General features: G+C 44.2%; 1 protein-coding gene across 1 annotated transcript; it reads left to right on the top strand.

Moving 5' to 3' along the window:
* Positions 1-3651: 3651 nt before the first annotated feature.
* Positions 3652-12186, top strand: PP2D1 (protein phosphatase 2C like domain containing 1). The gene is made up of 3 exons (XM_041003865.1): positions 3652-3832; positions 5961-7024; positions 11342-12186. Exons 1-3 carry the CDS (start codon positions 3810-3812, stop codon positions 12184-12186), a joined length of 1932 nt encoding a protein of 643 aa, XP_040859799.1. The 5' UTR covers positions 3652-3809.
* The last annotated feature ends 36 nt before the right edge of the window (positions 12187-12222 follow it).

The following is a 12222-nucleotide window of genomic DNA, read 5'->3' as shown; positions in this document are numbered from 1 at the left end:
CCACACAGATCCTGCAGCACACGAAGCTGGCACTGTCTCCGCGTGGGATCAGCCCAGCGTGACTAGCTGGAAACATGCCCACTCCAGTGTTGGACCCCTGTGCTGCGAGCTCTGACCTGCCACTGGTCTTCCCTGCAGAGTTCACCGCTCCCTTTCCGTTCGTTGCTGGGCCAAATTTCCATCCACTGGTTCAGGATTGGCCGATCCCAGCCTGCCTTCACCTCGCAAGCTCCTGTGCGAACCTACGCTCCCACCTGGCTGCCCCAAGAGTCCATCTGTGGCTGCTGCTGGATCCCTGGTTGTAGCTGGAGTCCGGAATACAGCTCCCTGGCAACTGGTGGGTTTTCTGTTCCCTGTAACACCTCTCCACCTTCTCTGCCTCTTCCTTCTGTCCAGGGGATCTCCAGGTACCCCCCGTGGGCTGCCTGACCCCTATCGTTTCCTGTGATCTGCTCTCTGTGCTTTACCCTAACGATTCATCCCGAACATGTCTGCACCCAAGGCTGCCATCTTGATGCTCCTTATGTCCATAGGGGATGGCAGCATGCCTAGCATGCCATAACACTACTTCCTGTCTCAGTATAAAGTCTGTAGTTCAAATTTGGGGGTGCTTTTTAATTCACTTTTCTGGGGCAGTAAGCTGCCAAACAGAATTCCGAAGTGACTCTGTCGTCTTGTACTCTCATCAGCAAGTATCTGCTTTTACAGTGCCATCTAGAAGCGTTTTCAGTGCCCTAAAAATTACCCTGAAATTCTGGAAGCCACTAATCATTTTATTGTCTCCACAGGACAGCCTTTTCCAGAATGTTCCATACTCGGAATCATATACGTGTAGCCTTTTTAGATTGGTCCTCTTACTTGTTGATGTGCATTTAATGTTCTTTCACATATTTTTGTGGCTTTACAAATAATTTTTCTCATCATTGAATAATACTGCATGTATATGTTTCACTGAATAATAGTGTATGTGTATCCCAGCGTATATAAATTCACCTACATAGGAACTTCTTAGATTTTCCCAAGTTTTGGCAATTATGAGTAAACATTTTTGTACAGGTTTTTGTGTGAATTACGTTTTCAACTCATGCGCCAAAAAAAGTAAGGAGCACAACTGTTAAGACAGCACCAAACATTCTCGCAGTGACTGTTCCATTGGGCATGATCACCAGCAATGAGCGGGGCTTCCCTGGGGTTCCGCATACTTGCACCGGCATTGCCGTTGAACATGTTTGGGATCAGCTGTTCCAAAAGATGTGTAATGCTATCTTATTGCTGCAGTTTGCAATTCTCCAATGAAGTCATGTTCGCATCTGCCACATGCTTGTACGTTGCTTTCTAAAATGATTGCAGCAATATTTCTCCGTCGTTTGTGAGATGCCTGGTAGTTCTCACGGCTTCCCATCCTCACCCACACTGCGATGATCTGACTCAATGCACCTGCCATCGGTGCGGGTGGCAGAAATTCCCTCAGCATGATTTAAACCCGCATCTTCCCAGTTATAAGTAAGGTGTAGTCAGTTTTCATTCATTGTTTAATTAATCGTATTTCGTGAATCTCGAGTTTTGTGCCTCTTAAGGAACACTCGTCTTTCCATTATTTTATATATCTGTATTTTTATGTACTATGGACAAGAGGATTGTCATGCGATGGCCTGAAAATGTCTTTTCTCTAGGCTGGGTTTATTTTCCTCCCTTTGGGGTTGACATCTCTGCAGTATTAAGCTTTGAACTCCAAGAACAAGGCATGTCTCTGCATTTCTTCATATTTTCTTTCATGCTCTTGGTAGTTTTCTTGATATGCATTTTTTTCTTTAAGAAATGTTTTATCTTTGGGCCCAGCGCGGTGGCGCAAGTGGTTAAGGTCCTCGCCTTGCACGCCCGGGATCCCTTATGGCCGCCGGTTCTAACCCCGGCAGCCCCGCTTCCCTTCCAGCTCCCTGCCTGTGGCCCGGGAAGGCAGTCGAGGACGGCCCAAAGCTTTGGGACCCTGCACCCGCATGGGAGACCCGGAAGAGGCTCCTGGCTTCGGACCGGCATAGCATCGGCCATTGCGCTCACTTGGGGAGTAAATCATCAGATGGTAGATCTTCCTCTCTGTCTCTCCTCTCTGTATATCCGCCTTTCCAATAAAAAATAATAATAATAATAAATCTTTAAAAATAAATGTTTTATCTTTAATAAATTATCTCACAATAGCTAATGGCCTAATTTTTTCCTTCATCTTTTCACATTTAAAAAATTTTCTTTTTGATGAAGTTTACATAGTTGAGAAGCACACATGCCCGTGTGGACCACTGGTTAGGGTGGGAAGGGTTAAGGAACAGGGAAAAGTGGATGAGCCGATTTGGTCCCAATTTTCTTTTTCTTCTTCCTGTTTCTGAGGGAAGGAGGGAGAGAAGGGGAGAAGTCACACCCAGCATCCTAACTGCATCAGTGCCCGGGGTTAGGAGGCAGCCACCTGATGTCATCCCAGGGTTCCCCCATTGTGGAGCATGCTCCGGGAGAGCTGCTTAGGTGGCTTTGATAGCTCTGAAATGCTGTTGATTGCATTGCTCCAAGGCTGAGGAAGTCCTGCCAAAGTCCATTGGCTGACATAGTCCACCCTAGAGTCTCCAGTTGCCCAGATACTTGCTGTCAATGCTTGGCTGGGAGAGTTGTCCAGTTTGTTCTGCCTTCCATCCTCTACTGTCTTCTTCAGGCTCCAATAGACTGCCATATTCCCCATGCACATCTGGGCATGCCATATGGACACTGTCATCAACAACTGACTCACACACTCCCTGGTTAGATCACAGATCCTGCAGAGGTTAAGTTGGAGGGGGGGGTTAGTGTGAGAATGGAGGGGGAAGAACCTCATCTGGGGCCCGGCGTGATAGCATAGCAGTTACAATCCTCACCTTGCACATGCCAGGATCCCATATGGGCACTGGTTCTAATCCCAGCTCTCTGCTTCCCATCCAGCTCCCTGCTTGTGGCCTAGGAAAGTAGTCAAGGATGGCCCAAAGCTTTGGGATCCTGTACCCATGTGAGAGACCCAGAAGAAACCCCTGGCTCCTGGCTTCAGGCTGGCTCCTGGCTTCAGACTGGCTCAGCTTCAGCTGTTACAGCCACTTGGGTAGTGCACCAGTGGTTGGAAGATCTTCCTCTCTTTCTCTCCTCCTCTTTGCATATCTGATTTTCCAATAAAAATAAATAAATCTTAAAAAAAAAAAAGAGGATCAATAAAATCTCAGTCTGAGAAATCAGGGATTTCACTGCAGAAGTGTGACTTTAAAGCAAAAGATGTAAAAGTATAGAAGTGTTTGCCCTGTGGATCCTCAGGGAGTTGCCTGTTGGCAGGCCTGGGACTGCTTCTGGTTCCCAGAAGGCCAGCGTGGCAAAGGCAAGTTGAAGCCTGCTAGATGTGTCTACCTTTTTGGGTGAAGCCGTGGGGTGATGACAGCATCCAGATACAATGTCTCCCCAAATTCCATCCAGATTCCCACTTGGCCAACTTTAATGTGGAGCAGTACAGGAAAAGAGATTTGGGGAAATGGAGTTTTCAGCCTAACCAAGTTGATGGTGAAAGAAAATTCTAGAGTATGTCAGCCTGGTTTTCATTACCTATGCCTTTATTGCTTCACAGTCTTCTGAATCATAAAGCGAACCATGACGAAGGTTCCGGGGGAGTGTGTGGACACTGCACATGGGGAGCTGTGCCATCTGGGCATGGGGTCCTGCCATCACCACCATCACCACTCAAGCTGGCAGGACAGGAGCTGGGAAGGGGTTAAAGCAAGAGCAAAGACAACTGGCGTCTGCAAGTTAACATGGAAATAAACAGCGCTCTAAGGTACAGTACTCTCTTTTTTTCAACAAATAGTCAATAAGTACTTGATAATTTATTTTTTAAAAGATGTACTTATTTACTCTAAAGGCAGAGTGAAGATCTTCCATCCGATGATTCACTCCGTAAGTGACCACAACGGCCTCAGCTATGCCAATCCAAAGCCAGGAGCTTCTGGGTCTCCCACGCAGGTGCAGGGTCCCAAGGCTTTGGGCCGTCCTTGATTGCTTTCCCAGGCCACAGGCAGGGAGCTGGATGGGAAGCAGGGTCACCTGGATTAGAACCGGCAGCTATATGGGATCCTGGTGCATGCAAGGCGAGGACTTTAGTTGCTAGGCTATTGTGCCAGGACCCATATAACATGATTATAGCTGTCTTAATATATAACTTACCAAAACATATTAATAAATGCATACTATACAATTATAAAATTATGATCCTCTTCCACTGATGTTCTTTTTTCTTCTTTGTGTTGCATTGAACATCATACTTTGTTTACCTCATGCCAGTAACTACGTGCACTTCTCACACAGCATGCATATCCTGTGTGTGCTATGTACTTTGCTATTTATAGCATTTGATATAAACAACTCTGTGCATTTTACAGATAAGAAACAAGCTATTAGGACGAATTAAAATGTCATCAAATTAAAGTGGTCATTATATGAGGGCATTTTAAAAAATCCAAATTCCAGCCTACATTGTTCACAATATGTACGTGTGTGCGCATGTGTACCAATCTTTATATATCCATGTACATGGAGCTATATGATGTATATGATATATAAGATGGATAGCTGCATGGTGTAGCAAAGACTGAAAATGGTCAATTCTAAAATATATGCAAAATGTGTGAGTCCACGTATGTTTTCTGCAAAAGATCTTGATAGATCTGGAAAGATAGATAGTGTTTAATTATTACTGGAACCAGAATTTGTAAGTTGAAAGGGGATGTGGTCACAGAAAGAACTTTCTTCCAGTTTCCATCTTGTATACTTTGTGCTGAATGTAAAAATAAAATGATTCCACATTGCATGGGTGTTAATGCTCAAACTCCCTTTATCATCATCATCCTCATCATCACACTGTTACTAAATAGGCTCATGTCTTAACACCACCAAGATTCTTAAAGGCCACTTCTGTATCTGGGATGTTTTAAGTCCATGGAGACTTCAGATATTCTTACTGGTATGGACCCTATCTTGCATGACGTCTAATATATTAAAATATAGCAATATCAAGTATAATTTACATATGAATTGACTTGAAGTTGACTAGTTTTCCAAAGGTCGTTTTCACAAATATTTATTCTTTTTTCTTCAATTTTTCAAATACTTCAAAGCTAAACCACTATCATTATTATTTTTAATCTGTTTTATTTGAAAGTCAGAATTATAAAAAGAGAGATAGAGGGAGAGACAGAGATCTTCCATCCATTGGGTTACTCCACAAATGGTCACAATGACCAAAGCTGTGTCAGTTTCAAGCTGGGAGCCAGGAGCTTCTTCTGTGTCTGGCACGTGAGTGCAGGGTCCCAAGGACATGGGCTATCTCTGTTATTTTCCAAACCTTAATCAAAAAGCTGCATCCCGAGGTAGACCAGCCGGGACATAAACTGGTGTCCCTAGGGATGCCAGCACCACGTGAGGAGGATTAGTTTGCTAAGCAGCCGCGCTGGTCCCTAGCACATTCTCTGTCTCAGGTTTCTTTTTGTTCATGATCCCTGGGAAAGATTTCATGCATTAGAGATTGCTCAGAAAAGAAATAAAAATGGTCCCCTGGGCTGTGGACTGTGCTAACTGCTTCTCAGAGAAAGGATTTCACAAAAAGGACCTGCTCTTGTCATCCAGTTCCTCTCCTGCCTTCAGCCCATGCCTCTTCCATACAGTTTTTGAAAATCACGTCCTGACCAGCACTTCTTTCTGTTCTTCTGCTTGGTTTTGGCATGACCTGTTCCATATTCAGTATGTGTTTTGGGGTCCAATCATGGAAAGGAAGATTAGAATATTGACTTCTGGGCCTATGTAAAGTTGTAAGTGGTCAAAGGAAGTTGTAATTTGAAGAGCCCTTTTATAGAAATTTTTATTGTATTACTCCTGGTGTGTAATTATTATTTTTTTTATCCTCTTTGCAGAGTGTTTTGGAAACAAAGGAAGTGGAATTTAAGGAAATCAATATTTGATTCAGATGTGAGTCTTTCGCTCAGGAAAAGGTCTTCTAAAAAGAAAAAAGCCAAACTCTCAAAAAGGAATAAAGATGCCGAGGAGCAGTCGGCCTCCAACCACGTGGTCACATTCCCCTGTTCCACGTGCAAGCAGGAGATTGACATACTGGATGTTTTTGGTCATAAAAAGCAACATGTGGCTCTGGCTACTTTAGGCTTCCAGTGGATGGGTGGAAAGATGCCACGGTTCTCCATGATTGCTAGTCACAGACAGTTTATAATTTCTAAAGTGATGTCCTCTTTTATGTTCAGTGAGAAAATGCTACAGATAATCAATGATGCTTTTGAGCTACTTAGGAAGAAACGAATTCCAGGATACTACAGGATCTTGGAGAGCACAGACAGGAGCTCCACAACCTCTCACAAAGTCTGCCATCTATTAATCAAAGGAGTAGCTATTTGTGAAGACATGAATTTTACATGGAGACATGACATGAATGACAAATTCACTGTGCTGAATAATTTTGGCAAGAAGCCCAATGTGTGTTTTTTTGGGTTGTTTGATGGATGTCATGGTGCCGCAGCAGCAGACTTGGCAGCCACAGAACTCCCAGTTTTGTTTCTCCATCAGCTGTCCAACTTTGATCCTTCCTATCAGATGACACAAGAGCAGCAAAAAATGATCCATTCCTTTCATACCGTGTTTAGGAAAGAATACACAGCCCTTGAGGAGCTCTTCTCTTCCGCTCACAAAAGGACCAGAGGGCTGAAGAGCGACTATGAGAACATACACAAAGCCTTCGCAAAAGCATTTTGGAGAATGGATAGGCTTTTACGTCTTGGCAGGAATGAGGTGTCCAGGGTTCAATGGAGCGGCTGTTCTGCCGTGACCTGTATACTGGAGGGCAGCATTAAGAATCCTCCCGTGAAAAGGAGTTGGAAAGGAACCAGCTACCATGATAAACTGGCTGACAGCTCCCCTTCTCAGATGATGCCACAGGTAGTTTCCGGAGTGTTACACGTTGCCAACACTGGTACGTACATTGAATAGCACTGTATAACGCCTTGCCATTTGCAATTTTTCAATTTATTTTATTTGAAAGGCAGAGAGATATACAGAAAGTGACAGACCACTACGCTATCATGCCGGGCCCTAAGAACTCTCTTAATCTAACAGTGTCTTGATATTGCTAACACTGAATTTACATTGAGAACATGAACACTTGGAAAGGTGCTTGCAAGGTGAAGGATTAGTCAATTGAGCCATCGTGCCAGACCCTGCACCTGTGTGGGAGACCCGGAAGAGGCTCCAGGCTCCTGGCTTCGGATTGGCACAGGTTACTTGGGGGAGTGAATCATCGGTCGGAAGATTTTCCTCTCTATATCTGCCTTTCCAATAAAAATAAATATTTAAAAAATATACATTTCTAAATATACTTGAGTGTGCCAATTGGGTATATATATATTTATAGATGTTGTTTCCTCTTGAAATATTAAAACTCTTTATCATCATATAATGATGTCTTTGATCGCTTTTTACTGCTTTTTCTTTGAATTCTGTCTTATCTCACACAAGCAGGATCACTTCCGCATTGCTCTAGTTCCTATTTGCATGGAGTAGCAAATATCACTCTGTTAGTTTACATGTGATCTTAGAGGGGAACTGAGTTTCTTGTAAATAGCATCTAGTTGAGGTCTTTTGCTTTTTTTCCCTTTTAGAATTTTTTGGCTAAGAATTATTTTTATTGGAAAGGCAGAGTTATAGTGAGTTAGAATGATGTTGCGTCCCCTGGTTTACTCCCTAAATAACTGCAGTGGCAGTAGCTGAGCCTCCTCTGGGTCTCTCACGTGAGTGTAGGGTTCCAAGGCTTTGGGTCATACTCCACTGCTTTCCCAGGTCCAAAACAGGGAGCTGGGTAGGAAGCATCGAAGTCCAAACACGAACCAGTCCCCATATGGGATGCTGGTGCTTGAGGGTGGAGGGTCAGCCCACTGGGCCATGCACAGGCCCCCTAACTCACATTTTGAATTTCACTTTTCAATTGAAAAGCTCTTTCTTGGTTCTGTTTAATGACTTCCCTCTTTCAAACCAATCTCTCTCAGATTGAATTCTCTGTTTTCTTGAATTTTGCTATTTCCTTAAAACAGCTACCTGGAAATCTTCATCTAAGAATTTGGCAGTTTCGTTTCCTAGACGATTGGTTTTTGGCACCTGATTTTGCTCTGTGATTAAGGTTATAGTTCTCTGAAAGTTCTTTTTGCATTTTTTCGAAGATATATTTGTTCATTTATTCAAAATTCAGAGTTACAGAGAGAGGGAGAGGCAGAGAAAGAATTCTGCATCCTCTCATTCACGCTCTAGGTAGCCTCCGTGACCCAGGCTGGGCTAGGCTGAAACCGTGAGCCAGGGGCTTCATCTGGGTCTTCCACCTGGTGTCAGGGACCCAGACATCTGGGCCATCTCACAATGCTTTCCTTAGGCCATTAGCAGGGAGCTTGGATCCGAAGTAGAGCAGCCTGGACCCAAGCTGGTGCTCACACAGAATGCCGTACCCTCTATGTCACAATGCGGTCCCTCCCTGGAAGTTCTCAATTCTTGTTGGTGTACAAGATCCTTTGGTTTTTGAAGCATTAGTCAGAGATCTGTATTTGTGGATGTTCTATGGATACATTTGGTGTTTCAGCAAGACATAGCACCCTAAGCTGCAGTTTGCCCCGGCCCTGTGATCTGTATTTACTGATCAGACCAAGAATACTTCCCAGACACAGCTCTGTCCCAAGTGTACAATGGATTTGTTGAACTCGATATGATCTGGGTTAGTGTCTGAAAAGGGATAGTCCATCCTTAAAAGGCTTTTCCTTGGGTTCAGACTTCTTATCCCATGTCCACGAATTCTACAATGCTAGATCATATCCAGAGGGCTGAGCCCACTAAGACCAGTGCAGCCTGGGCATAGGACCAAAGCTTATCATGCTATGGATGGATTGTCTGTCCACTGCGGAGGTGGCCCTTGGACTCTTATCAGGTGCTGCGGCTAGGCCCAACCCACAGGCTTGCTCCTAAGCTTCCTGTTCCGGCTTCTCTGCAGTTTCACTTTTTGCACGTTATTGGGGTAGGAGATGGAGAGGCTGCTGGCAATGGGAGTTTAAATTCTCCCCCTACACGTCAGTGGACATGCCAGGGCAGAGTGCCGGATAGGGATCAGTTTGGTTTCCAGTCTCCTCTCTTCCATGCACAAGGCATCCTGGTGCCACTCTCCTTAGAGTTGGGGGAGGTGGGCTGAGGCAGCTGTTCTTTTAAATATATGTATTTGTTTAATATAGAAGAAACGGAAAGGTCTTCCATGGGCTGTTTCAACTCCCAAATGGTTGCAATGGCCAAGCTAGTCCAGGGCAAAACCAGGAACCAGGAACTCCACCCAGCTTGCCTTGTGAGTGGCAGGGGTTCAGCCACATGGGCTGTCTGTTGCTTTGCCAGGTGCACGGGATGCTGGTGTTGCAGATGGCAGCTCAACTTGCTGTGACACAATGCCAGACTCGTTCCTTAGGGATATGACAAGGCACTCTGATCTTTCAGCTGGCTTTGTTAACTCTTGTGAAGGTGGCCATCTGTGTATATATTCCTGCTCACATTTCAATCTCTGTGGGGACATTGTCACTGGAGCGTTTCCTCAGCTGCCCTTTCAATTCCACTAATTATTCTTTTCTATGAACATTGTGAAGTGTCATCATTACGGTATTGTTTATACAGTTTAGCAATATCAGTCAGTACAAGCTATTTTAGAGAATGCAAATATTCTATTTCCTTGTTGACATTTTGCTTAGCTATTCAATTTATTATTGAAATAGAATGTGGATGGGGCCTTTACAGTGGTGTAACAGGCATTTCATTAGCCTGCAGCACCATCTCATTTGGCCACCGGTTGGTGTCCTGGCTGCTCTACTTCCAATCCAGCTCCCTGCTATGACCTGAGAAAGCAGCAGAGGACAGTCCCAAGTCCTTGGGAACCTGCTGCACCCAAGAAAGAAATTCCTGGTATCAGATCAACTCAGCTCATTGTTGTGGTCATTCAGTGAGTTAGCAGAAGGAAGACCTTTCTCCGTCTGTTAGGTAAAAATTTGTCTTCCAAATAAAAATATTAATTTTTTAAATTGGAAAGGCAGATATACAGGAAGAGGAGAGATCTTCCATCCACTGATTCACTCCCCAAGTGGCCGCAATGGCCAAATCTGAACTCATCTGAAGCTGAAAGAGCTTCTTCCACATATCCCACGTGCTGCAGGGTTGCGAGGCTTCGGCTGGCCTCTGCTTTCCTAGGCCAAAGCAGGGAGCTGGACGGCAAGTGAAGCAGCTGGTACAGGAACTGGCACCTAAACGGGATACTGGTGCTTGCAATGTGAGGATTTAGCTACCAGGCTATCATGCTGGTGCCAAGAATTTTATTTTTCAAAGATTACCTTCAAACATTACTAACTCCATCTCAGAACAATTACATATTTCTACACCATGAACTAAATACTTTCAGGTCTTCTGAGTTAAAAAAAAAAAACAGGGCCCGGCGCGGTGGCGCAAGTGGTTAAGTCCTCGCCTTGCACGCCCGGGATCCCATATGGGCGCCGGTTCTAATCCCGGCAGCCCCGCTTCCCTTCCAGCTCCCTGCCTGTGGCCTGGGAAAGCAGTTGAGGACGGCCCAAAGCTTTGGGACCCTGCACCCGCGTGGGAAACCCGGAAGAGGCTCCTGGCTTCGGATCGGCATAGTATCGGCCCGTTGCGGCTCACTTGGGGAGTGAATCATCGGATGGAAGATCTTCCTCTCTGTCTCTCCTCTCTGTATATCCGCCTTTCCAATAAAAAATAATAAAAATAAATCTTAAAAAAAAAAAAAAAAAATCCTATATCGAGAAAGTTGTTTAAATATGCTGCTGGCCACAAAGGAAAGTTCAACAATTCACTAATGTATTCAGAGCTAGTTTATTAATTAAACATTGAAATTAATGTAGATGTTATCATCTGTATTTCATATTAAGTACAATACAAATAAACCTCAAAAGTTCACAGAAAATACACAACAAAAATTATGAATTTTTGCCCTAAATCCCATCTCATGTACTTTCTGAAGTAGTCTTGCATTTTCTAAATTGAAAGTTGTTTAACAACATAGAAAAAACTGGTTTCCTAGTTTGAAATCTAGGTCACGATGAACTGGATTACAATTGCACATGTTCCAAAGAGGCACTTCCACATGGCCTGTGCTTTCCTAGCACTGAAACATACAACTACTAAACTGGGTACTTTGATCAAATGTCTGTCAAGTCTTTGGGATAACTTCTTTTCTTAAATAACTTTTTAGGCAATGTGCAAGCAGTCTTATGCAGAAATGGAAAAGGTTTTTGTCTGACCAAAGAACACACTACACGAAACACAAATGAAAGAAGAAGAGTGCTTCAGAATGGAGCAGTGATTACTTCAAATGAACCATACGGGCTCCTAGAAGGAGAAATAGAAATCACTCGAGGACTTGGATTTCATGGAAATCTCAGACTGAAAAAATTTTTTATCCCAGTACCTCAAACTATTTCTGTCCCTGTGGATGATTTGTGTCAATTCCTTATCTTAGCTACTAATGGACTTTGGGAAGTTTTGGATAAAAAGGAAGTCATTGCACTGACAATAACAGAATTCCAGATGTATAAAGACACACACGATTCCACCATGCAAAACAAACCTCAACCAGACATAAAGCCTCTGCTTTTTCCGGTCAGGGCACCCAGCACGACCGCGTCGGAAGGGCACATCCGTGTGTTGTTTGAGTGTAAGCTGGAAACTAAAGAATGTGTGTTGACCACAGATTCAAATGGTTTGTCAGATTTCAAACATTCAGAATATCCCAATCATAATCACGAAAATGGGGAAGTGTTTCCACCAGAGAAGACTAATCCTGAACCTGACAGAGAGAAGGAAGCGGAAAGCTGCAGAGGTGGTCATGACAGTGACAGGCAATCAGGCGCCCAGAGCTTCTACGACAGCGCAGCCGAGCACGTCAGCCGCAAGCTTGTACGCGCCGCTCTAAGCGCGGGTTCCAGGGACAACATCACCGTTATGGTAGTGTTTCTCAATGGGATTAGTGACGATTTCCTACGTAAAGAAGCTCCAATGACCCAGGACAGCATAGCATGCCAGACAAGGATTCAGTGAGCCAGACACTGGGATACTAGATCAACACCACGCCAA

The sequence above is a fragment of the Ochotona curzoniae genome, unplaced genomic scaffold (genome assembly GCF_017591425.1).
Source record: "Ochotona curzoniae isolate NIBS_2020 unplaced genomic scaffold, NIBS_Ocur_1.0 contig_1302, whole genome shotgun sequence".
NCBI classification, from domain to species: Eukaryota; Metazoa; Chordata; class Mammalia; order Lagomorpha; family Ochotonidae; genus Ochotona; species Ochotona curzoniae.
This window is presented reverse-complemented; position numbering and strand designations above follow the sequence as displayed.